The sequence below is a fragment of the Podarcis vaucheri genome (assembly GCF_965113315.1).
Source record: "Podarcis vaucheri genome assembly, chromosome: 12".
NCBI lineage: Eukaryota > Metazoa > Chordata > Lepidosauria > Squamata > Lacertidae > Podarcis > Podarcis vaucheri.
The window spans coordinates 26,429,965-26,454,862 of record NC_138750.1 but is presented as its reverse complement, the minus strand read 5'-3'; the positions used below and the strand labels follow the sequence as shown (position 1 = coordinate 26,454,862).

Below are 24,898 nucleotides of genomic sequence, written 5' to 3'. Positions count from 1 at the left end.
GGGTGAGCTCCCGTTGCTCGGTCCCAGTTCCTGCCAACCTAGCAGTTCAAAAGCCCACAGTGCAAGTAGATAAATAGGTACCATTCTGGCGGGAAGGTAAACGCCGTTTCCGTGCGCTGCTCTGGTTGCCAGAAGCTGCTTAGACATGCTGGCCACATGACCCGGAAGCTGTACGCCGGCTCCCTCAGCATATAGAGCGAGATGAGCGCTGCAACCCCAGCGTCGTCCGTGACTGGACCTAACGGTCAGGGGTCCCTTTAAAGATATGTAACGATGGGGCCAGGTGAGCTTCCCTGGGGAGAGCATTCCACAAATGGGGAAGCACCACTGAAAAAAGGCCCATTCTCATCTTGCTACCCTGCGGACCTCTTGGGAAGGTGGGGCCCACAGAGAAGGATCTTAGATGGCAATCACAGGGTCTGGGTCAGTGCATGTGGGGAGAGGCAGTCCTTGAGGCCCAGAGCTGCATAAAGCTTTATAGGTCAAAACCACCATTTTAAACTGGGCCTTGAAGATAACTGGTAGCCAGTGTAGTTGAGTCAGGGTTGGTGTTAATTTACTCAAACTGTCTTGCATCCTGGCGGCCAAATTCTGCACCAGCTGCAATTTCCAAACCATCCCCAAAGGCAGTCCCACGTATAACACATTGCAGTAATCTAAACTAGAGTTTACCAGAGCATAGACAACAGAAGTTAGGCTAGCTGTGTCCAGATAGGGGTGTAACTGATGGAAAGCATTCTGCACCACTGAGACCATTGGACCCTACGAATTTTTGTGGACAGCCACAATAGCTGGAACATGTTACCGATGAAAAATCTAGGCAGACAAGTAGGAATAACGGTAAACAAGCTGGAAACCAAGCCCCAGATTACCGTATTTTTCGCTCTATAAGACGCACTAGACCACCTAGTTTTTGGAGGAGGAAAACAAGAAAAAAAATACTCTGAATCTCAGAAGCCAGAACAGCAAGAGGGATCGCTGCACAGTGAAAGCAGCAATCCCTCTTGCTGTTCTGGCTTGTGGGATAGCTGCGCAGCCTGCATTCGCCCCATAAGACGCACACACATTTCCCCTTACTTTTTAGGAGGGAAAAAGTGAGTCTTATAGAGCAAAAAATACGGTAGTTCTGTTTGGATATAGCATGTGTGAATACCAAAGACAATAGCATTGCAAATAGGCAGTGTAACATGCATTGTTAGAAACAGGTTAACTTGCAGTGCATTCATGTTCTCTGCCTTGTGTAATTAGGTATCCTGAGACTTGCAAGACATTGATCACCAGCCCAAGGACTCTGCTGTGTAGTAGTAATAATTTTACTATTTGTAACAGGTTACACCTGACTGGGTTGCCCAATAAACATTATAGGGCATTTCTTTCTTTCTTTCTTTCTTTCTTTCTTTCTTTCTTTCTTTCTTTCTTTCTTTCTTTCTTTCTTTCTTTCTTTCTCTTCATTTTGAAGCATTGCAATAAAGATTAAAACATTAAAATGAAAGGTTTAAAGCCTATCTTTATGGATCCAGCCATAATTTAGTATTGGTTACTGAAAGACTGCCAGTGAGAAGCACATTAGTAATGACTATTTAAATCAACGGCAACTGTTAATATTCCAGCACTATGCTCCAAATATTAGATGAACATTGAACAAAAACATAGTGCATCAAACTTTGTAAGGAACTGCCCCCTGCTGGCCTGGCATTTGTTTGCGTATAATTGCCAGATTAAAATTTTCAGCATTACGTGTAGCATTTAAAATTAATCCTTTGTGCTCTCTTAGATAAAGGATGCCATCCTCCAGGCTTCCTGCTCTGCAGGCAACACTTATTTCACCCTAAAACACTTTTTTAAAGTTGCAACCTGAAGTATTTGTGGTTGGGCAAAATATTGATGATATTATTGTTTCACCAGCTTAAATTTTTATTGTTGCTTCTATTAATGTATATCTAACTGTGTTGTCTTTCCCCCTCCATTTAGGTGGAGAACAGACCAAAATACTATGGACGAGAGTATGTATTAAATTATTTGTAGGAAAATAACTTTCAAAGTAATAATTTGATGCATGATACTGTGCAATTTAAAATTGCTATGAAGAGATTGTTTAATGTTAATGAAGAGATCATTTAACTCAGTGTTATTTCTCCATTTCTTTCCACGTACTTACTCAGTTTTTCTTGACTTCCCAGACTCTTCGTTTGCATGCACGTGAATTGTCTTTTCAGGTGGTACCTATAGTGTATATACATTTCAGTATGTATTTTGCAGTTAGAGATGTAGAGCAATCCTAACCCAGCCCTAGGAAGAACTGGAGAAGTGGAGCCACTGCTGTTGGTCAGGAAAGAAGGTGACGGGGATCTTTTTGCTTTGGTTGTTTGTTTAAAAGGAAAGACCAGCTGGGTAACGCCAGAGGCCCATCTAGAAGAGTTTGGATTTGATATCCCGCTTTATCACTACCCGAAGGAGTCTCAAAGCGGCTAGCATTCTCCTTTCCCTTCCTCCCCCACAACAAACACTCTGTGAGGTGAGTGGGGCTGAGAGACTTCAGAGAAGTGTGACTAGCCCAAGGTCACCCAGCAGCTGCATGTGGAGGAGCGGAGACGCGAACCCGGCTCCCCAGTTTACGAATCTACCGCTGTTAACCACTACACCACACTGGCTCCCAGAATAGTTCAGAATCCTATTCTCACTGTGGCCAGGAGCAGCAGCACTCTCCCGGCTTGTGATTTCCAGCAGCTGGGATTCAGAGGTCTACTTCCTGCAACAGGAGAACAAGGCCATCGTGATTCATAGCCTTTGACAGCCTTATCGTCCTTGGTAAGGTGCAGTAGAGTGGGCCACCTGTCAATGGGCCAGCTTAAAATCCAGGGAATCCTTGGCCTTTTCTCCTCCACCCCATTTTGGAAACTTGTGCTGGCTGTGAACGGCAGCCTGCCATTCATACAAGTACAGCAAGGGGCTTCTGTAGCAGTGGACCCACCCGCCCGCCGCCAGCAGAGCCAGGGAGAAGGACTCTTCCACCCAGTCTTCTTCATTTATTTTGTAAATCTTAACTTAGGTCTCCTTTTCAGAATCACAGAATCGTAGAGTTGGAAGAGACCACATGGATCATCTAGTCCAACTCCCTACAATGCCCAGTGTGGGGCTCGAACCCACAACCTTGAGATTAAGAGCTCCACAGACTGAGCTATATGATCCAGTCTGAATCTGGTGTTGTCTATTCCAAACTTTAAAATACTGGAAAGCGTAATGCTGGTGGTCAGCAAAAGAGGTTTGCTCAAGGCAAATCTAATAAAATGTAGTATAAACACCGACAATTGGGAAACACTTGCCTGCAAGTGCTCCAGCTAGAGAACAGCCTCTACCAAAGGTGTCATGGACTTTGAAGACACTTGAACTCAGGACGAAAGGGAGAAACGTGCTAAGAGGATGGCATGTTTGGCAAACCCTCACCGTGATCAACTCCCGCCCGGAAACCTATGTCTCCAGTGTGGAAGGAGATACGGATCCAGAATTGGCCTCCACAGTCACCTACGGACACACTATTAAGACCATGTTCATGGAAGACTATCTTACTTGGCCACGAGTGATCGCCAAAGAAGAAGAAGTCATATAAAATTAATTCAAAGGCAGAAGAGCTGGGAATACAGGCAGAGAGCTTGCAAAATGTTACAGATTACTAAAACCAGGCCCTGCTAAGCCCCTGGTTCCACTATTTATTTATTTAAAATATTTGTATCCTGCCTTTCTAAGACAACAGCCTTTTAAGGAGGCTTTTAACAGCAACAGAACAGCTGTAGGAAAATCCCAAAGCAATAATTAAAATGCAGCGCAAATAAATCAGTTGTGTATCACCACCATGGACAGCAGAATTCACCAAAAGCAGCCTGAGCAAATGAATGAAAAGTTTGTGGGTGCAATTTTAATCTTGACTGCAGCATTCCTTGCTATCTGTTCCTCCCAAGATGTTCCCCCTGGCATCAGTTTGTTGCACATACAGAGGGACACAACCCTATCATGAACTATTTTGTAGTGACTTTTATGTGTCCTCCTTCTGTGTTTTAACACTGAGCTCCTGTGGCCTTTCTTCCATTCAGAGTTATTCTCTAACCTGATGGCTTTCTGTTCCATCAGGTTTCATGGGATCATTTCTCGCGAGCAAGCCGATGAATTGCTTGGAGGTGTAGAAGGAGCATATATTCTCAGAGAGAGCCAGCGGCAGCCTGGATGCTATACCCTAGCTCTCAGGTGAGCTTTGCTGCTTCTGTTTGCAAATTTTAAGAAGTGCTTGTTGGCCATTGGGAACCTGAAGGAATTGCAGTTATAACAACTATATGCAAAACAGTATACTTTAAAAATGGTATGATGTTGTCTGTAACGTGTTAGATATTACAATCCTTTAAACTTTAAAGCATAAATTTTTGCAGGCTCGATAGTTGATTTTTTGCACTTTCTGTGATAATAATAACAATTTATTATTTATACCCCGCCCATCTGACTGGGTTTCCCCAGCCACTCTGGGCAGCTCCTAGCAGAATTAAAAGCACAAGAAAACATCAAACATAAAAAACTTCCCTAAACAGGACTGCCTTCAGATGTTTTCTAAAAGTCAGATGGTTGTTTATTTCCTTGACATTTGATGGGAGGGCGTTCCACAGGGCAGGCGCCACTACCGAGAAGGCCCTCTTCCTGGTTCCCTGTAACCTCACTTCTCGCAGTGAGGGAACCGCCAGAAGGCCTTTGGAGCTGGACGTCAGTGTCCAGGCTGAACGATATGGGTGGAGATGGTCCTTCAGGTATACTGGGCTGAGGCCGCTTAGGGCTTTAAAGGTCAGCACTAACACTTTGAATTGTGCTTGGAAAGGTACTGGGAGCCAATGTAGGTCTTTCAGGACTGGTGTTATATGTTCTTGGCTGCCACTCCCAGTCACTAGTCTAGATGCATCCAAAGGGCGTTTGGGGTACTACAGAGTACCCCAAAATTATTCACATTATATCAACACCATCACCAGTTAGAACTCTAATTATACCAGTTATACCTACAAGACTATATTTAACCATGAATTGTATTTAACCATGATTTAAGAGTATCTTGGGTACAGGAAACTTAGAGCGGCTAACCTGCGACACTTCGGAGGTGCATAAGTTAGCTATCCCTACCTAGTGCAAATGAAGAAGGCCGCCTTATTATGCTATGAGCTCTGCATTTGCAAATAAGGGGGTCGCAGGCTATCTTGAGTCATCAACTTCACTTACTGATTTCTAAACCCTATTTAAGCAATAAAGTGAATTGTACGCCACAGATTGTGCAAGACTTTCTATCAGCTCATCCCCTGTGATGAGCAAGGTTCCCCCTGGTAACTTCAAACATAGCTAAGTGCCACATTGAGCTGATATTAAAGACATGGAGCTGGTTTTGATTCCTGCATAAGAGGACACCCTGCTATACCTTGGTTTACTAGTGCTGTGTTGTGACTGTTTAGCCACAGTTAAGAACAGCAGGAAAAGAGCAGAAGGGAAGCAGGGATTGCATTAGTCCAAAGTTCTCTTCCGAGTGCAGTTGAGGATGTTCTGCACCGGTCTATAACACATGTTCATGCAGCCCTGGCACAAACCTGTTTCATCTGAATATATACTGGTTCCTTGAGTCTGTACTCCATCCTCCAGCTTTATAGCTAATGAGGAACATGGCCTTTTTATAGCCTGAATCATCTGAGAAATCAATGTTTTTAGTGTTCAAACACTAATGCAACAACTTCATTTTGTTTTAATGCAGGTTTGGCAATCAGACCTTAAACTACAGACTTTTTTACGATGGAAAGCACTTTGTAGGGGAAAAGAGGTTCGAGTCAATACATGATTTGGTAACAGACGGCTTGATAACGCTGTACATAGAAACCAAGGCTTCTGAATATATTTCAAAAATGACGACAAACCCTATCTATGAACACATTGGATATGCCACTTTGCTTAGAGAAAAAGTATCCCGGAGACTGAGTAGATCAAAAACTGAATCGAGGAAAGCTAGTGTAACCACATGTGAAGAAAACGCACCAGTTGAAAAGGTAAGGTGATTCATGAGAAAATCAATCCATATATAGATCTGCCTTTAAAAAATGCATCTGGGGCACTCAGTCATTAAAATGCACTCAGTGGCTTGTCATCAACTAACTTTTAGTCAGAGTAAACCCACTGAAATGAATGGACCTCAGTCATGGCCGTTAATTTCAATGGGCCTACTCTGAGTAAATGTTAGTTGGCTGCAACCCAATATATTTGTTTATATGTTAACATTTGAGGTGCAAGCAGAAAGCTGAAATCAGATCTGTGAAATTATTCTGTTCCTCCATTGGGAATGAACTCCAGACGATTGCATGCCCTGCCTACAATAGCTTCCCATTGTAACAACAGCAGCAGCAACAATTGTATACCACCTTTCCTCCCTATATCTCAGGGTGGTTCCTTTCTGCGCTTAAGAAATATGTGTTCAGGTAGCATCTCCCAGATAAAATGAGTGGAAAAAAGCACTTGAGCACATACAAATATTTAAATTCAAATGAGAAGCTAGGTCTCTTGAGCTCAGCATTGTATACATCAATAAGCAGTACCTCTCCAGGGTTTAAGGCATAATTCCCCCTCTCCCAGTCTTACCTGGAGATGCTGGTGATTGTAACCTCCCCACCTGGCTTGCAGTATCTGTCTAAAAGAGAATGTAGCCTTGCTATTGATTCCTGAATGTAAGAATTTGTGCTGATTGCCTGTTCACCAGATCTCAAGTTTGTTAGCCTTTAACGCAAAGTTCAAATCTCTGCTTTACTATTTTGGTGAATGGGCCTGATTTTGGGGGCGTGGCTTTTCTTTCTTTCCATCTTTGCTTTTCGAAGTTGTTTTTGTAGTAGCTGAGCAAACAAGTAGTAGTTAACATAAAGCAATTCTGAAATCAGCTTGAAATGTGTGACAAATGATGAATATTCTTATAAGAGGTTGTGTGTTCCCACAGATTGAAAAATATTTCAAACGAAACCTTTTTTTCTGGTGTAAGTGCTTTTGAAGGTTATTTAATACATAATTCACATAATGTGTTTGCATCGCAATCAAGAATATGTTGTTGACCCGCGTCTGAAAAGCAGTGCCTGACTGCTGGAGGATGTAATTTATAGTTTTTATTTATGATACTGTTTCAGTCCCATAAGGACATTTCTAAAGACATTCTCTGTTCAAGACAGCAAACGTCTTAAGTTGAACTGGCTTTCGTTTCTAGTGCAAATGACCAAGGAAGACATAAGCAGTGTGAAATACACAAGAAAGCTCTATTTAATAATATTTAGAGCAACTGACATTTCAGGCTTGTGGAAACAGTAACACAAATTAAACTCAATTAACTATAAATTAAGGGGACGCAGGTGGCGCTGTGGGTTAAAGCCTCAGCGCCTAGGGCTTGCCGATCGAAAGGTCGGCGGTTCGAATCCCCGCGGCGGGGTGCGCTCCCGCTGCTCGGTCCCAGCGCCTGCCAACCTAGCAGTTCGAAAGCACCCCCCGGGTGCAAGTAGATAAATAGGTACCGCTTACCAGCGGGAAGGTAAACGGCGTTCCGTGTGCTGCGCTGGCTCGCCAGATGCAGCTTGTCACGCTGGCCACGTGACCCGGAAGTGTCTCCGGACAGCGCTGGCCCCCGGCCTATAGATGTGAGATGGGCGCACAAACCCCAGAGTCTGTCAAGACTGGCCCGTTCGGGCAGGGGTACCTTTACCTTTACCTTTTTAACTATAAATTACTATTATTTAAGAGACACATGCCCAGAATAGAAAAGCACCTTACAAGGCTGTGGTGATCTGGTTTTTGGATTTTATATCAGCATAGTTCAAAATCTGAGAGCTTCACTGTCAGAAAAAGGAAGGAAGCATAGAATTGCAGAGTTGGAAGGGACCCAGGGGTCATCTAGTTCAGCCCCCTGCAATGCAGAAATCTTTTTGACCCAAAATTTCAAGTTGTCATACTTCTGACAATCGGATCACTGTAGTTTTAAACCCTGGCCAATGGATCCATGTGCATACCCTTACAATATGCATGTGCTGCTTCATGCAACAATATTTGCATGCTCAACTGCTGAATACATTATGCCACCCATTATTTCATGTATGGAGAAAAGAGGGGGGAAACTTAAGTTCAGATTCTTCCTCACCATCTGCAAAAACTTTCCAACAGATGATTTTGTGAGAACTGGTGGTACAGGACATAAATTCAGCCACTGTAGACCACCCTTTATACAACACTGGGTGCTGGAGACGGTCGTTGATTAGTGTGGCATAGGGGCACTAGTTTGTAATCTGAGAAAATAGTTTTCTATCCCAAAGAAACATTTCCTCCTAACTGATATGAAATAGGTTTCCTGCTATCAATATTCCTCCAGTCTTTAAGTCAACACTACTACAGTGGTACCTCGGGTTAAGTACTTAATTCGTTCTGGAGGTCCGTTCTTAACCTGAAACTGTTCTTAACCTGAAGCACCACTTTAGCTAATGGGGCCTCCTGCTGCCGCCGCGCCGCCGGAGCACGATTTCTGTTCTCATCCTGAAGTAAAGTTCTTAACCCGAGGTACTATTTCTGGGTTAGCAGAGTTTGTAACCTGAAGGGTATGTAACCTGAAGCGTATGTAACCCGAGGTACCACTGTATTCTGCTTATAAACAGAATAAATTTATGAGTGGAACTTGGGAAACAGGTTTGGGGTGTTGGTTTTCCTTGTATTCATTGCTCCGTCTCCCAGTCTCCAAGCTGTGGTCCCTGAAATGTGCTAAGAAAAATGCTGCAGGAAGTTAATGTATTGTTGATAGCCGTAGCAAATATATATTTTTTCTCATTGGAGTACATTGCATTACCTTCCAGAAAAATCTAATTTGTGATGGTTGGCAAAGACCATTATTAGTATGGGAGAAAGGATTTTATCCATGCTATATAGAACCTTAACATGTTGTGACTGAAGCGGGGCAAGGGACATAAGCTATTTTGGCAGAGCAACTGCTACCCCTCAGTACCTCTTAGAAACATCCCTACTTCTAAGATATGGTATAGAATCATAGAATTGTAGGGTTGGAAAATACCCGGAGGGTAATCTAGTTCAACCCCCTGCACTGCAGGAAACTTGACTAGCTCATACATGACAGGTGGCTATCCAACCTCTGCTTAAAAACCTCCAAGGAAGGAGAGTGCACCACATCTGGTGGAAGTCTGTTCCACTGTCAAACAACTCTTACTGTCAGAAAGTTCTTCCTGATGTTTCGTCCAGATCTCCTTTCTTATAAGTTGAATCCATCCATTCAGGTTCTAGCCTCTGGAGCAGGAGAAAACAAGCTGGCTCCATCCTCCATGTGGCAGCCCTTTAGATATTTGAAAATGGCTAAAGGAGAGAATGTCAACAGGAGAATGCTAGGTATGCAATTAACTCACCAGTTAAAATCAGCATGACTTACATTTTGGATTTGGCACCTTTAGAAAATCAGAATGAGGCAAATAGGCATGGCTATTTTTGTGTATACAGTGGTACCCCTGGTTACGAATGCTTCTGGTTACAAATGCTTCAGGTTACGAGCTCCGCTAACCCGGAAATAGCTGCTCCTGTTTGCGAACTTTGCCCCAGGATGTGAACGTAAATTGTGTGCCGGACGTGTGCACACAAGGGGAGGCCCCATTAGCGAAAGCGCGCCTCAGGATAAGAACGGTTTCAGCTTAAGAACGGGCCTCCGGAACGAATTAAGTTCATAACCAGAGGTACCACTGTACTTGGTAAAATTGATTATATTTGCATAATAGTATTGGGAAGTTGCTTAAATAACTTTTACTCCCATTTTGGAGTAGGTAAAATAAAGTTTGTTGGTTTGTTTCAGTTATCTACCCAGATAGTTTAGAATTTCTCAACAAAAAGACGTCTTTAAAAATGTATTGAAGGAATTAACGCTTTAATGTTGCCCTGCAAAAAGGGCTTTCAAACATTTCAAGCACAGTTTAAGCCTCTGCAGTAATTAGGAGATGTTAAGGGGTTAAAAAAAAAGAAACATCACCTTTTATTGATAGCATTTCAGAAGCCAAGAAACTATTGCAGAGGGCATTAATTTCCCTGATAGGTTTGTTAAACCATTTGTGGGATGTAGTTATTCTTCCCTGCACGAAAGGTTGACAACAGAAATTATTGAATGGCTCAGTCATTCCTGAGACTTTCCCCCTTTGGGCAGGTCAGTGGAAGGTTGTTTCAGTGCCACTAACTAGGAAGAGAATTCATAACTTGGAACTGCCTGAGGAATCTGTCCACTCTCATAATACAGTTTCTTGGAAGTTGTAATTAGTAGTACTGTGCCAGACCCCATAAGAAAAATGAAACGCATATGCCAAATCAGTTGCTTTTCTTTGGGTCTTTTTCATCCGAATAATTATATAGGTCAGAAATCATCATCATAAAAGAAGGACGTTTATCTGTCGTTATCCCTCAAACTAAAAAAAAAATAGGCATTCCACTCTTGCTGTATTAAAAATAGGCAATAAATGAATGTATAAATGCATGAATGTTCATGCTGCGCTTTTTAAAAAAACCAGGTGAATAGCCACTTTAAGAATTGGGCGGCCGCACCATTGTTCAGTTTTCTCATATGAAGGCCTGTCATTGCACTGCAGCGAAATGTTTGCCTGTTGCTTTTATATTAAGTCTGCTTCATCCAAAGGTCTTCTAGCTTCCTCCAGTAAAACAGGTTGCTAGTATACAACACACACCTGAAGGGTTTTGTCTGTTTCTTTTGAATTGAGCGTGTGATTCAAACTTGGAAATTATCCCGCATTCCCAGGAAAGCGAATACTTGCCAGTCTTTTTTTGTGTGTGCAAAAACTGACATAATACATCATCATAGCAAGTATAATTCATAGACTCCTGGTGAATCAGCAACACCTTCATTGGGGATCAAGGGCATGCTGTTGAACTCCCCTGCCGCCGCTGGCGCCACCTCTAATCAGGTCTAGCTATTCTGTCTTTAAACAAATACTGCATTTACCTTACCAATAAAGTACAGTCGTACCTTGGAAGTCGAACGGAATCTGTTCCGGAAGTCCTTTCAACTTCCAAAACCAAAGCACAGCTTCTGATTGGCTGCAGGAAGCTCGTGCAGCCAATCGGAAGCCGCGCCGGGTGTTCGGCTTCCGAAAATTGTTCGAAAACCGGAACACTCACTTCTGGTTTTCGATCGTTTGGGAGCCAATTTGTTCAGGAGCCACAGTGTTTGAGATCCAAGGTATGACTGTAAAAGCAGAATGTGAAATGTCGCCCCAAAGTAGGAATGCTGGAATAATCCTACCAGTAAAATAACAGCTTTATTGTCTGTAGGTACTTAAAGCAATTTTTGTTAGTATTTTGTATTTTTTGGCGTTTTACGCTTTAGTGTATCTCTGTACGTTGTCGTGCATCGACTTGATATTTTATATTATTCACTGGTTTATAATTATATATATATATATATATAAATGAATAAAGCTCTGAGGAGCTTTAGAGCCATATTTATTCATTTTTTAAAAATGCCATTCTGTTTTCCCATACTCTGTGGCACATTCAAATATTGATCATAACATTTGGTCCATTCTTAGTCATTAAAAACGAGCTTAGAAGTGGACATGCTATGGAACCGCGGCCAAATTGCATCAGCAGTACGTGTATTTAAAGTGTAGCCGAAGCTCGAGGTGTAAAAATTGCATGTGGAACAGCTACTGAAAACTTCATAAACAATTTCCCGTTAAAGATGATACAGTGGCACATCCATTTCCTGCCCAGATTTCTTCCTTTGTGCAATCACCGGAAAATATAAGGCAGCTCTGTAGGCACAAATCTATATTTGATTATCTCGCCGTGTTTTCTGAGATGGAGAATATAACAATGCAATAATCTTTCACCTATCATTGTGTCCAAGTCGCTCAGTGTGCTTTTCAAATACAGGACTTGTAATTCTATGTAAATTGATAATAATAATAATAATAATTTTTTATTTATACCCCGCCCTCCCCAGCCAAGGCCGGACTCAGAGCGGCTTACAAGCAATAATAAAAACAAGATGAGTGATTACAACTTAAAAACAAAAATAAAATACAACATTAAAATAATGGAACATTAAAATATTAAAATGAAGCCTCATTGCAGGAGAAGGAAAAGAAAAAAGAAAAAGGGGGGCGGAGGGAATCAAATTGGCTCCAATCCAAAGGCCAGGCGGAACAACTCTGTCTTACAGGCCCTGCGGAAAGAAATCAGATCCTGCAGGGCCCTGGTCTCATGAGACAGAGCGTTCCACCAAGTTGGGGCCAGTGCTGAAAAGGCACTGGCTCTGGTTGAAGCCAATCTAACTTCCTTAGGGCCTGGGACCACTAGGGTGTTGTTATTTATGGACCTTGAGGCTCTCCGTGGGGCATACCAGGCGAGGCGGTCCCGTAGGTACGAGGGTCCTAGGCCGTGAAGGGCTTTAAAGGTCAAAAGCAGCACCTTAAATCTGACCCTGTACTCCACCGGGAGCCAGTGCAGCTTGAAAAGCACTGGATGAATATGCTCCCATGGCAGAGACCCCGTGAGGAGCCTCGCTGCAGCATTCTGTACCCGCTGGAGTTTCTGGGACAGCTTCAAGGGCAGCCCCGCGTAGAGCGAATTACAGTAGTCAAGCCTGGAGATGACTGTCGCGTGGATCACTGTGGCCAGGTCGGGGCGGGAAAGGTAAGGGACCAACTGCTTGATGCGGCGAAGGTGGAAAAATGTCGCCTTGGCTGTTGCTGTGACTTGCGCCTCCATGGAAAGGGAGGCGTCAAGGATTACACCTAAACTCTTAACGGAAGGCAATGGCACTAATTGGGCCCCCGCAAGAGAAGGGAGTTGGTCCCTCATCCCCATGCTATCCCGACCTAGCCATAGGACCTCTGTCTTCGAAGGATTTAGTTTCAATCGGCTCCCACGAAACCATCCAGCCACAGCTTCCAAGCATCTGGTCAGTGTGTAAGGGGCCGAGTTGGTGTGGCCATCCATCAGCAGATAGAGCTTCCTATGCAGAAGCAGAAGGTTTTGAGTTATGCAATTCAAAGAAGCCCTTTTTTTGCACTCAGTATTACTTTTTGAAAGCATTTTCTTCCATCCAACCTTCACTCAAAGATGCTGATTTGTTACTGGAACAAGTTGGCATATACAGCACATAATGGCTTTGGATTGAGGGATTGCCTTGCCTCATATATGCCTTGTTTTACCAGTTTGTCGAAGTTACAAAGTGCCATACTGTATATTGTTTGTTCTGCATATGTGAGGACTTGATATTTTAGCGTGGCATCATCACCTTAATGCATTGGAACACCCTATTGACACTAGACATGTGTCCTCACCATTGCTGTTTTTCTAGAAAAAGAGTTGCTGGAACTCACCATGAACACCTCCCTTGTTCTCTTCTTAATGGCAATGGCGCCCAACCGAGAGGTGCCAAAACTGAGTTCTGGCAAGTTCCAGCTGGAAAAAAAGTCCTGGTCCTCACTATAATTAGATGCCTGCTGGAAACATTTTTATTTCAACAAGTCTCCCCAGATATATAACTTAGTTATGTATATTCAATTTTTTTAAATTTTTGCTGAGTGTATGTATGTTTTCTTGATAATTATTTTATACATACGGCTTAGAGATTTTTCTGATTAAGTGATCTATGGTTTTTCATAACTGTACTAACGCTATTGATAAAGTCATAACATGTAACCTTTTTATTTAAAAGGCTAGGTAAAAATAGGTAGCTACCTTAACTCGTAACCTGCCTTGTTACTGAATCCTTTAGGAAGGAATCAAGGAAGGCTTACATTTCATAAAAGTGGGGTGATTTATTGGCAGAGCTACATGTTTCAAACACTAGATGGCAGCTTTACTTAAGAGTTTTTATGGTTTTCGTTTTTTTACTGTAACTTTTTTTAAAAAAAGATACAGTAGCTTCATGTGTTTTTCTGGTTTGTTTATTTATTTAGTGTGTTTATCCTGCCTTTTGGGATAAAACTCTCCCAAGCATCAAAGAACTTCATCTCAAACAGCAAAACGAGACCAGTGCCCCTATGTTAGCTTCAGACATAAAGCAGAAAACAATGTGTGGTTTATTGCAAGGTCACATGTGAAAGGATCAACCCTCTGAGAAATTTGTCTACATATACCCTTGCCCTGTTTAGTCTCCAATATGGGTGCAAATTATTATTTCATGTTTATATTTACATATTTAAATGTCTGTGAAGGGTGCATTTATCTGGCAAAGCTTTAATCTGAGCAGTGTATGCAAGCAAGAGGAAATATTATTTCTGGGAATAATTGCTGTATAGTTTTTTGCATACATTGTTAGTTACATAAACTGCTTGGACAACAGGCTTGTTTTAAAAGTATTGGTGTTTTAAAAGGGCTTGTTAAATAGTAAGCACATTCTCTTTAAAAAAATGAATCCTAAATTGTCCTGTTTACTGAGGGTGCTTAATTTATTAAATAGGCCATTCAGATATTGCAAGTGGGTTGTTTCCAAGTTTTAAAGAAATACTTACCAGGTTTTTCCTATTTGGAAATGCCCCAATTCTCTGAAAGAGGGCAAAATAACCATCTTAATGTTAAGACGGAATTTTTAGACAAGATAGTGTTGTCACACAAAATGGACTAATGTACACACCCTAGTTTTACAGGTTGCCACTATCCCATCTTCCCCCTTTTCACGGGCAGTTACAGCCTAATTCTATGCATGTTTACTCGAAAGCAAATCTCACCCAGCTCAGTGGGGCTTAGCCTCAGGTCAGTTGTGCATAGGATCACAGCCTGAAAGCCATTTCCGGTACAACATTTAGCAAGCACGGCATGGCTCCTGGATCGATTCCTGTGACACCTGCGGGCCCTTACTGCTAGATAAAAATGATCCTGTGAGCTGAGGCATGATTCCTGGAAGAGTGCAGTGTTTGAAGATCTGTCTGTGTGCAGCAGGGATTCATGACCCAATTGGACAAAATATGTTCAGTGTCTATAGCGGGACTCATTTCAGTAGCAGACCTGAGGCTGATAAATATATATTTTTTCTAATCAAAACCTTAAAGACGAGCGCTGGAGGCCCTCAGATTTGCTAAGCCGCTTCTTAATGGCAGTCGGTAATTGAATAGAAAAGCAGGGCTTGTAAGCAATCGTCCTACCCTCTCCCTTCTCCCCCCCCTTTTTTTTTGCTTTTGCTGTTGCTGCCTCTCTATCAGCAACAACACTGTGCCTCTGAAAGTGGCTGTCAGCCTTCCAATCCCATCTGCCAAGCTGTCTGTTGCCAGGCTCCCTCTTCAGCTCCCAGGTTGCTGCGTCCTGTCTTGTTTTGCTGTTTACACGCAACCCCCCTGGCTCTCTTCAGAGTCACCTCTCAAACCTCAAGTTGTATTTCCTGCCCAGATACGGGTGATCATTATGAAGTCGTCGCCCTTGGAGTTTCAGCTGAATCAGGGAACTTTTCCGCTAGGTTTATTTTTTTAAAACCAGGGTGGATAGCGGATACGATCTCGTACACTCAGTATTCTGTATGAGTTTTTGCATTTTTATACTAGATCTCTCATTGATTCACATTGACAGACACTGGAACTTTGTGTAGCTCTTTCCCATCTGTTTTTAAAGAGGGTATTATAGCTTACTAATTCGCTTCCAGGGTTAGGAGATGGTCATTTTAAAAATAACACGTGCATCTTTACATGTGCATCAAAGTACCATGTGAAGTATTTTGTGTAGGCTTTGTTTATTATGTGGATGTGACACTGTTTCTGTTATTACTTCCAATGCTGCGAAGAAAGGCATTGTTGCCCCATTTTACAAAGCAGTGAATTGAAACGGAGAGGTTCTGGCTTCCCAGGGTAAAAATCTAGTCATTCAAACAAGGCGTTGAATGTCGCTTCCTTATACATAGGAACTGGATCCTGTTTTGAGACATTTGAAACAGGCTTCAGATAATGCTGGCTACAAAAGTGTTGACAAAATATTTTCTTTGTCATCAAAGGTTATGATCCTTTTTTTCCAGGTGCTCTGTGTGGCACCTTTCAATAGGGTGCTATTATCAGGTGTAAATACCCTGAAAAGATATATAGGAATATATGTATTTTTTTTAATGAATCGAAGTAGGGAAAGGGATATAATATAAATTAACTTCCATGTACGCTAACCCAGGGGCCTTGTTCACCCTGGCATTTTCCTCGGGCAGCGCTCCTCATGATTCACACCATCTTTGATGGTGATTTTGGTCTGGCCAGAATGTTTCTTTGAACTTTGATAATACCTTTACTTTTCCTGCACAGATAAAGGGGTGTGTGTGTATAAACTAGCCTATTGCACAAAAACAACATTTATATTGATTGCTCCACCCATGTTTCTCTCTGCCCACCTGCCCACCGGTGGCATGGGTCTCCCAGAAGGGAATGCAGCCTTCTGAGAAATGTTCCCCACCCCTAATATTAAAAAAGGACCCCTGGACGGTTAAGTCCAGTCAAAGGCGACTATGGGGTTGTGGCGCTCATCTCGCTTTCAGGCCGAGGGAGCTGGCGTTTGTCCACAGACAGCTTTCTGGGCCGTGGGTCCAGCAGGACTAAACTGCTTCTGGTGCAACGGGACACCGTAACGGAAACTGGAGCACACGGAAAGGCCGTTTACCTTCCTACTGCAATGGTACCTATTTATCTACTTGTACTGGCGTGCTTTCGAAGTGCTGGGACAGAGCAACGGGAGCTCACCCTGTCGCGGGTGGCCCTCGGCGCTGGACCTCAATGTCCGGACTGAAGGATGGGGGTGGAGACGCTCCTTCGGGTATACTGGACTGAGGCTGTTTTGGGCTTTAAAGGTTAGCACCAACAATCTGTATTGTGCTCGAAAATGTTAGAACTAAACAGGTTCAAATTTCTACTCAGCCACGAAGCTCACTGGGTGACCTTGCACCAGTCACCACCTCTCAGCTAACCTACTTTAGAGTGGTTGTGAGGAAAATTTTCTCCCTGCCTGAGCTCTGTGGAGGAAGGGCAGGGCTTTAAAATGCAATAATAAACTTAAGAACCTTTAAGTACTTTAATGAATAAAATAACCCTGGCTACGTCTGCCTGTCGGTCTAGAACTCAACTACCCAGTCGCACGAGCAGAAGCTCGCACAAGGACTCCTGCTTGTGCAAAAGGGCTTTCCCCATCTAGTTCTTCCTTCCATGCACCCCCATGGACCCCCCCCCAATCCTCTCTGGACCGTCAGGAGAACCGCCAGAACAGCACACGGGAGGAGAGAAGAGATGATTCCATTGGGCCCATCAATTGACAGAATGATCTCCTTAGCACAACATCCAATTCCAACCCTGTTTTGTGCTTTATGCTCAGGAGTAGCACTGAAAACACTTTACATAGCCCTTGGTTTTAACTTGTGACAATACTGAATTGATCACATTAGGAGAAAGCCGTAAGCCTTCGCTGCCCCTGCCCCCGCTTCTCTGCACGCCCAGGTTTCCTAGTTTGTCTTATGCTGCTGCACTGTTGAAAGTGATTATTTTCCCAGCTGGCCTGGAAATCTGCAACAAAGAAAGAACCGCAAGAGGGAAGGATTTGAATTGTGACAGTGGAGTAACATCTGCTCTCTCTTTCATGGCCCTCTCCACTTTGAAATCATAATGCCTGCTCATTGCATTCACATGGCTTGTGTGCTTTTAATGATATAGATGTATGAAAAGAGATTGGAAGATCTCCAGCTGTTAACAATGACTCCGGGGTTTTTTTTATAAAAAAAACCTTTGGGGTAGAAGCAAAGCAGGCATCTCCCTTTGATTTCATATTAATCTGATTAATACACTTTCCTAATTCCATGTGTTCTTTGATGTGTATTGCAAGGAAGCTGAGTGCCCATAGAACCAAGCCAAGAATGGTATTTTTAGCATAGAGTTCCCTTGTAGAGTAGACTAGATCAACCATGCACATTTATAATCTGGGCTAGTACAATTTACAATTAGACAAGTATTTACAGAATTGCAGTGGTTTTTTAAATTTGGTTTTGATTTTGGTTTGCATTTTTAATGCACCTTTAGTTTCCTTTTTCATTTTCTCCCACTTTTATCTTGGTTAACTGAAACATTTTCCATTAAAAAAAAAATGACTACTGCTAGTAGACAGACATTTGTAGTAGTGCTTGATGTGTAAGCAATTTCCGCCCGCCCACCCCACAAAAGAAATAACAGTGAAGGCTTGCTAAGGGTATGGGGAGGGGGAAGCTTCCCCAAAGAAGCTTGTGGGCAGCCTAGCACAGGAATAGCTGCTTGTAAGTTCAGTGGGACTTGCTATGTATTGCTGGGTAAAGTTTTGCAGCTTCAGTTAGGAACTTGGAATGATGTTTAAACAATAAAGTCCTAAATTAATGCAAGGGAGATTACACTTCTGGTCCATTGAAATGCAATTACTCCCCCCCCCCCCGTAGCAACAGGAGCTTCCTCTCAGTGTTTTCATTTGGATATGTAATGAATCAGTCTTGTAGGCTGACATATGATTCCCAGAATGTCAAGAAGAAGGCATGATGTGCTCTGCATCAGCACCAGCACAGGGCCATACTCAGTAGCATGAAAAGACATGACACGATATTGCTGCCAAAGCAGACCCACTTTGGTCAGCTGTAACAGTCAGAACTGCCCTGCACACAGCACTACTTGAAAAGATGTGGATGGCTTATCAGCAATTCATTTAAGTCAAAGGCGACTATGGGGTTGTGGAGCTCATCTCACTTTCAGGCTGAGGAAGCCGCCATTTGTCCGCAGACAACTTTCTGTGTCATGTGGCCAGCATGACTAAACTGCTTCTGGCACAACGGAACGACAGAAACCAGAGCACATGGAAACGCCAATTACCTTCCCACCGCAGCAGTACCTATTTATCTGCTTGCACTGGTGTGCTTTCAAACTGCTAGGTAGGCAGGAGCTGAGACAAAGCAATGGGAGCTCACCCTGTTGTGGGGATTCGAACCGCCGTCCTTCTGATCGGCAAGCCCAAGAGGCTCAGTGGTTTAGACCACCGCGCCACCCGCGTCCCAGCAGTTCACTTACACAACATCTGAAGGGCTGGTCAGGCAAGTAAGGTAAACCCAGTAGCCCAAACTTGCTGGCCATTCTTGAGCGAGCAGGTTGTACATGCTCATTCTGACGAGTCAGAGAGCATTACTCTATTGCACTTGCAAGGAATTCTTCTGTTGTAGCGGCACAACCCACTGCTAGTGCTACAGCTGCTAAAGTAGTTGTGTGGGATTGGCTTGCATAGGGCTGGCACTTGTTTATCAAATGCTTCAAAAAATGGTCTGCTTGTTACAGATTCATATGCAAAGAACATAACAGTTTTACTGCAGCAGTAAGAGAAAGAGCCATGCGTTCATGTAATCGCTATCACTTTTTGTAAAAAACAAATTCACTAAGACAGAATTAAGTATTTGAGGCGAGATATATATATTGCCTCTTTCCCTCATAACATTCTCTGTGAAGTTGAAAAGTCTGCCACTGCTGCTCTGAGGCATACTATTCCCCACCCCTGCCCGCAACATGTAATTATATATGAAATATGGTAATCTCAATTGTTTCTTGAAAGTATTTGAACTTCTTTTTTATATATATATAAAAGCCCACTGTATTTTTCATGAGCTATTTGCATGTCATTACTCCACTTATTGCTCAGTTAATAATGATCTTTTTGAAGTAGAAAACGCATACTAACAAATATTGCACCAATTTTACAATAGCCCATGTGAGACCATGGGGCATTTTGGATTAGCTATGCATCATGGGTAATCCAAGTTTATCTTTTTGTTGTTGGGGTGAGTTCGCAGTTCATTGTGCTTTAAAATACTTCTCTTGGTCTTAATTTCATTTTTTGCTTTATCTTAATTTAGTTGCTGAAAATAGATGACAAAAGCTTTTATGGAATTAGGGCTGGCAACTGAAGAGGGATCTGTCCAAGTGGCTGACAGGTCTTTAAGTTCCAATACATTAAGAAAGGAGGCGTGAACAGAAAGGATTTGAATCCCACACTTGAGTACAAATTCACACAATAACCACAGCCTGAATCTTTGTTTTATTATTTTTATCCTTGTGGCCTTTTTATTCTCTTACAATACAATATAAGCCATTGAATGAACACGGGCCTTATAATGTTCATTTACATAATATATTTTCATTTTACCGCTAGCGAAAATTGCTGTGTAGCACATTGGTATGTCACACTGATTTCCACCCTTAATTGTTCGCTCACAAAGCAGCCGCTCAAGTCATTTATCCTCTTAATACAGCAGCTGAAAGCCAGACAGCAGTACAACCTGGTTCAAAGTCCATTGAAGTCAATGGAGAGGTTCCTTTTAATTTCACTGGGCTTTGTGTCAGCTCTTCAATTCTGCATACAATTCTGTGACCAAAGCAAAACTGCCCGAGATTTGAAAAGGCTTGCAGTGTTGACTATTTATAAGTAAATATACATTGTGCTAAATCCTGTTGTACAGCAGCTGCATCAGTAAAGAGTCCAAAGCTCTCAGAATAGCGTTTTCCCTGTATACAATATTGTAAGAAGAAATAGGATCATGCTGCAGTTCACATGGCTGCCAGTAGGCGGCCCTGCCAACAGCAGCATGGCAGCAGGTGAGTGGGCAAGTGGCATGAGCAATTGCCTAGACAAGCTGCAATGGACCAGCCAGGACAGCAACCATGCCACTTTGCTACTGCTGCACACCTGTTGCAGACAACGCTAAGGAGAAAGATGGTGACAACAAAGCAGGACCATCTCTGGGGAGTGCCCTGGCAGGCGGGCAGTCTTGGGGTGAGGAGGAGGAGAGGAGGTGACTATCAGGAGCTCGTCCTACACTTGAGTAGGACCCTGGCAGAGACACATGCCCGACTGGCATGTTCTCTCCCTCCTGGTCGATCGTTCAGGAGCTTTAAAAGCTTTCTTCAGCCTGAACAACACAGCGACAGATGCCAACAGACATCGGCACACTTAGGGATCCGCAGAGTGTTACGCAGTTTGCGTTACAGAACCCCAGCAACTCAGCATTTTGGCTAATCTACTTTATTTACGTATAAAGACACACAAAGCACTGCAACACGGCTCCCTCTCTCTCTAGCATCAGACAGCAAAGTGAAAGAACAAAGGAAAATAGTCCCACTTCACGGAGCACAGTAACACAAACATCCTGTTTCCGTCACTTCCCACTTTGTGGAGACAAAACATATACCATCATGTGATAGGCAACAGTCCCATGACTGCAGTCATGGAGCAGGAATTCTAACAGTGACCCGAGGCAGGTGGGCAGGTGGACCAACACAGGACGCCCTTTGCAAGCCTTCCTGCTCTCACCTTATCGTTGCCTCTGGTTGCTTCCGGAGATGGGGCACCAGCAATGGGGCTGGCACAGCAAGTGGGTCAGGTGGGTGGTCACAGCAAGCCTTTCCATGCCCCTTTGCCTTCGCTTCATCTGCTGCCAGAGAAAGGATGCAATTTCAAATACACACTTCCTTCTGTTGGTAGCATAGGAAGTGGAAGGGGGGAAAGACGTTCTTCTCTTTCTTCTCCATCACTAGCAGCAGCAGCAACGGGGAAGATACTGGGTTTGGGGGGGGGAGTGGGATTTTGAGCCGAACTGTGAGGGGGTGGGGATGGGCAACAAGATGTGGGAGGCAGCCTGGGATGAGGGAACTGTGAGCAGGGCTGGCCCAATACATTTTGGCACTTGAGGCAAACCATAAAATGGTGCTCACCAGATCAGGAACAGGGTGGTGTGAAGATCTACACTGGGAACAAGGAGGGGAATCAAATCAACCTGACCCTTGGTGGAAGTGGGAGACAAAGGCTGTCATGAGAGGAAACGGACTCGCTCTGAATCATGGGATGTATAGAAGTAGAGCTCTCACAATATATATGTTTTTCCCCAGTTGACCCTTTGCAGCTCACAATGATAAGTTATTCATGCAATAAGTGGCTGTTGAAAAATAATAATACAGTGGTACCTCGGGTTAAGTACTTAATTCGTTCCGGAGGTCTGTTCTTAACCTGAAACTGTTCTTAACCTGAAGACCACTTTAGCTAATGGGGCCTCCTGCTGCTGCCGTGCCGCCGGAGCACGATTTCTGTTCTCATCCTGAAGCAAAGTTCTTAACCCGAGGTACTATTTCTGGGTTAGTGACATCTGTAACCTGAAGCATATGTAACCTGAAGCGTATGTAACCCGAGGTACCACTGTAATCCTAGATTTCCCCCCTGGTTCCATTAATCTGTGGGGGAATACAGTATTTTTGATAGAATGGACTCAAATGACTTGTGTTTAGACCAGTGTTTTTCAACCACTGTTCCGCGGCACACTAGTGTGCCGCGAGATGTTGCCTGGTGTGCCGTGGGAAAAATAAAAAAATCCGAAAGATAATTTTTTTTAAAGTCAAATTTTCAATTGGGGCGCAGTCCCCGGAGGGACGTGGGCGAGTCGGGCGGCGAGAGGCGGGGCGGCGGCGAGGAGAGGCCGCCCAGCGCGGGGCTCTCGCCGTCTGCCTGCCTGGCTGCCTGCGAGCTCGGCGGGCAGCGCCTCCGTCCACAGCGCCTGCCTCGCGGCTCTCATTCCCTGCCCCTGCCAAAGCTCACCCAGCCAAGCCGCGCTCTCCTTCCTGCCTCGCTTTGATGCCTCCTCCCCCCCACCCCCAAAGCTTGGAGGTTCCCCGGCGCCAGCCCGCAGGTTTGACCCCCTTCTCACACCTGTTCGTGCTCCTTGCACGGAATGGGGCGGATGGGGAGGAACGGGGCTCGCCGCTGCCTCCGCTCGCCCTCCCCCCCCCCCGCCGGCGGTCCTGCGATTCTTGGCTTTTTGGCGGTTGGCACAGAAGGAAGGCAAGGGGGAGGGGAAAAAATTGAAACTTACACTTTCGTGCGTCCCTCCCGGCGTGACGCTGCGCGCTGACGTCACGGGGCTGTGGTGTGCCTCGAGATTTTTTTCATGAAACAAGTGTGCCTTTGCCCAAAAAAGGTTGGGAAACACTGGTTTAGACCTCAATCTACATGGACCATTCATTGCATAACGTTATCACAGCAGACAGAAAATGTTTCGGATCAGACTGTCTGATGAATGAGGTAATGCTGAAATTGGCAGACTTCAGTAATTCGGTTTGATTTCTGTCTTGATGTTTCCAGGTCGCTCATCTCCCTCTTTTTTGGCTTTCTTTCTTTATGACTTCATTAACCTGCTGCTTCTTGGGATGATGGTACTTCAAACTTCTTTCCCTTTTATAGCTCATATTTTAGCTGTTTCATTCCAGCTTATCTTTACTGTTTATGGTCCTTTCCCTTTTCACATGCAGCCAAGCTTGAGATATTCTGGTGACATAATGACAGAACACAGGAAACTGGTTTGGCAAAAAGGGCTGTCCAAGCCAATGGCTGATCAGGTTTTAAATTATAGCCTCTGGGAAAAGAATAGCTTCTCAGATTCAACCATTTGAAAATATACATGTTTTAAAAGAACAAGGTTTCCCTGCATGGAAAAGTCTTTGTAATGTGTATAAAACAAGCACATGAAACAGAAATTATATGCATTTGCCATATAAAGTTATTATGGGTGAAAGAGTATTGGTCTTACTGATATTTATCTTTGCAAACTTGATCTTTAAAAAACCCAAACTCTTCTGTAGTCAGTGCTTTCTGACATTGCATGCCTGCTATTTTGCTCCAAGCCAGTGGCGTAGCGTGGGTTGTCAGCACCCGGGGCAAGGCAAGTAATTTGCACCCCCTAACCCGTGGATTTGCGCTCCCTAACCCGTGGATTTGCGCCCCCTAACCCCCAGATGTTGCGCCCGGTGCGGCCGGCCCCCCTGCACCCTCCACGCTACGCCACTGCTCCAAGCCACACATGGCAGCAGTGAGAAGCCTGTCCTTTTTCTTTTCACAATGTCTGTGATAGTTTAAAATTTACACGAGGAGCATACCTTATACCAGCCAGACTATTTATTCATCTATTGTCTCCTCTTGATGGCCAGTGGCTCTCTGGAGTCTCAAGCCCTTAGTAACCTCCAGGTTGAATTACTGCAAAATCTCTTATATGGAGCTCCACTAATGCAGGGATGTATAGCTGGGAGGAATAATTTTGGATACGATTTTCAATATCCCTATCAAGCTATACATGTATGCTGTCTGTACATCTGGTCTTAATTTGCATCTTGATAGTGTGATCAGTTTATGAAAGCCAGTAATTACATTCTCCAGGAAAAGTGTGGAAACAACAGTCAGCATTCTCACACTCCAATGGTAAAAGAAACCTTTTCCCCGTTCTGAAATAGTGTGAAGTTTTATGTAAACATAAAAAGGATACCCTTGTCAAGGAAGGCTGGGATTGTCACAGCCGCTGGAAACCCATGACACCGACAAATTTAGGAAATTTGTGACAAATACAAAAGATTACTCTTCTTTGGAATTTGAATGTCCACATTAAGAAAACTACATGGAGGGGTATTTTTTGACAGCAATCTAATGTTTCTGAAGAGTTGGCCCATTCCCTCCATCATTAGCCTTCCTAAATTATGCATTTATGAAAAAGCCTCACATTAGTTATTATCACTTTCCCCTTAAATCATTTATATTTTGGCTGCTAAAGTATATTAATTATTAAAAACACATTACTTCTCTTCATTTATGCTCTTATTCCATGGCATTTCATTATTCAAGGGTGTGGGTTTCTTTGTTTGTTTCAGCTACAAAATTAACTGCGTAAGAGTTGTTACGCAAATATATATATTTGCTGTAACAACTCTTATGCAGTTAATTTTGTAGCTGAAACAAACAAATATTCTCCTACCTCACTGCCACAAAAGCATAATCATCTTGTATCAGAGAGTCTTTACTGAAATGTTAGCAGTAAAGC

The 24,898-nt window shown here is 43.5% G+C and overlaps 1 protein-coding gene across 1 annotated transcript in view; it reads left to right on the top strand.

Moving 5' to 3' along the window:
* CHN2 (chimerin 2) overlaps positions 1 to 24,898 on the top strand; it is a 146,312-nt gene that overhangs the window by 69,375 nt on the left and 52,039 nt on the right. Inside the window, exons 4-6 of the mRNA XM_082193503.1 lie at positions 1,972 to 2,003; positions 4,126 to 4,239; positions 5,768 to 6,056. Of these exons, the coding sequence (XP_082049629.1) occupies positions 1,972 to 2,003; positions 4,126 to 4,239; positions 5,768 to 6,056 (435 nt within the window). The remainder of the gene's footprint in view (positions 1 to 1,971; positions 2,004 to 4,125; positions 4,240 to 5,767; positions 6,057 to 24,898) is intronic.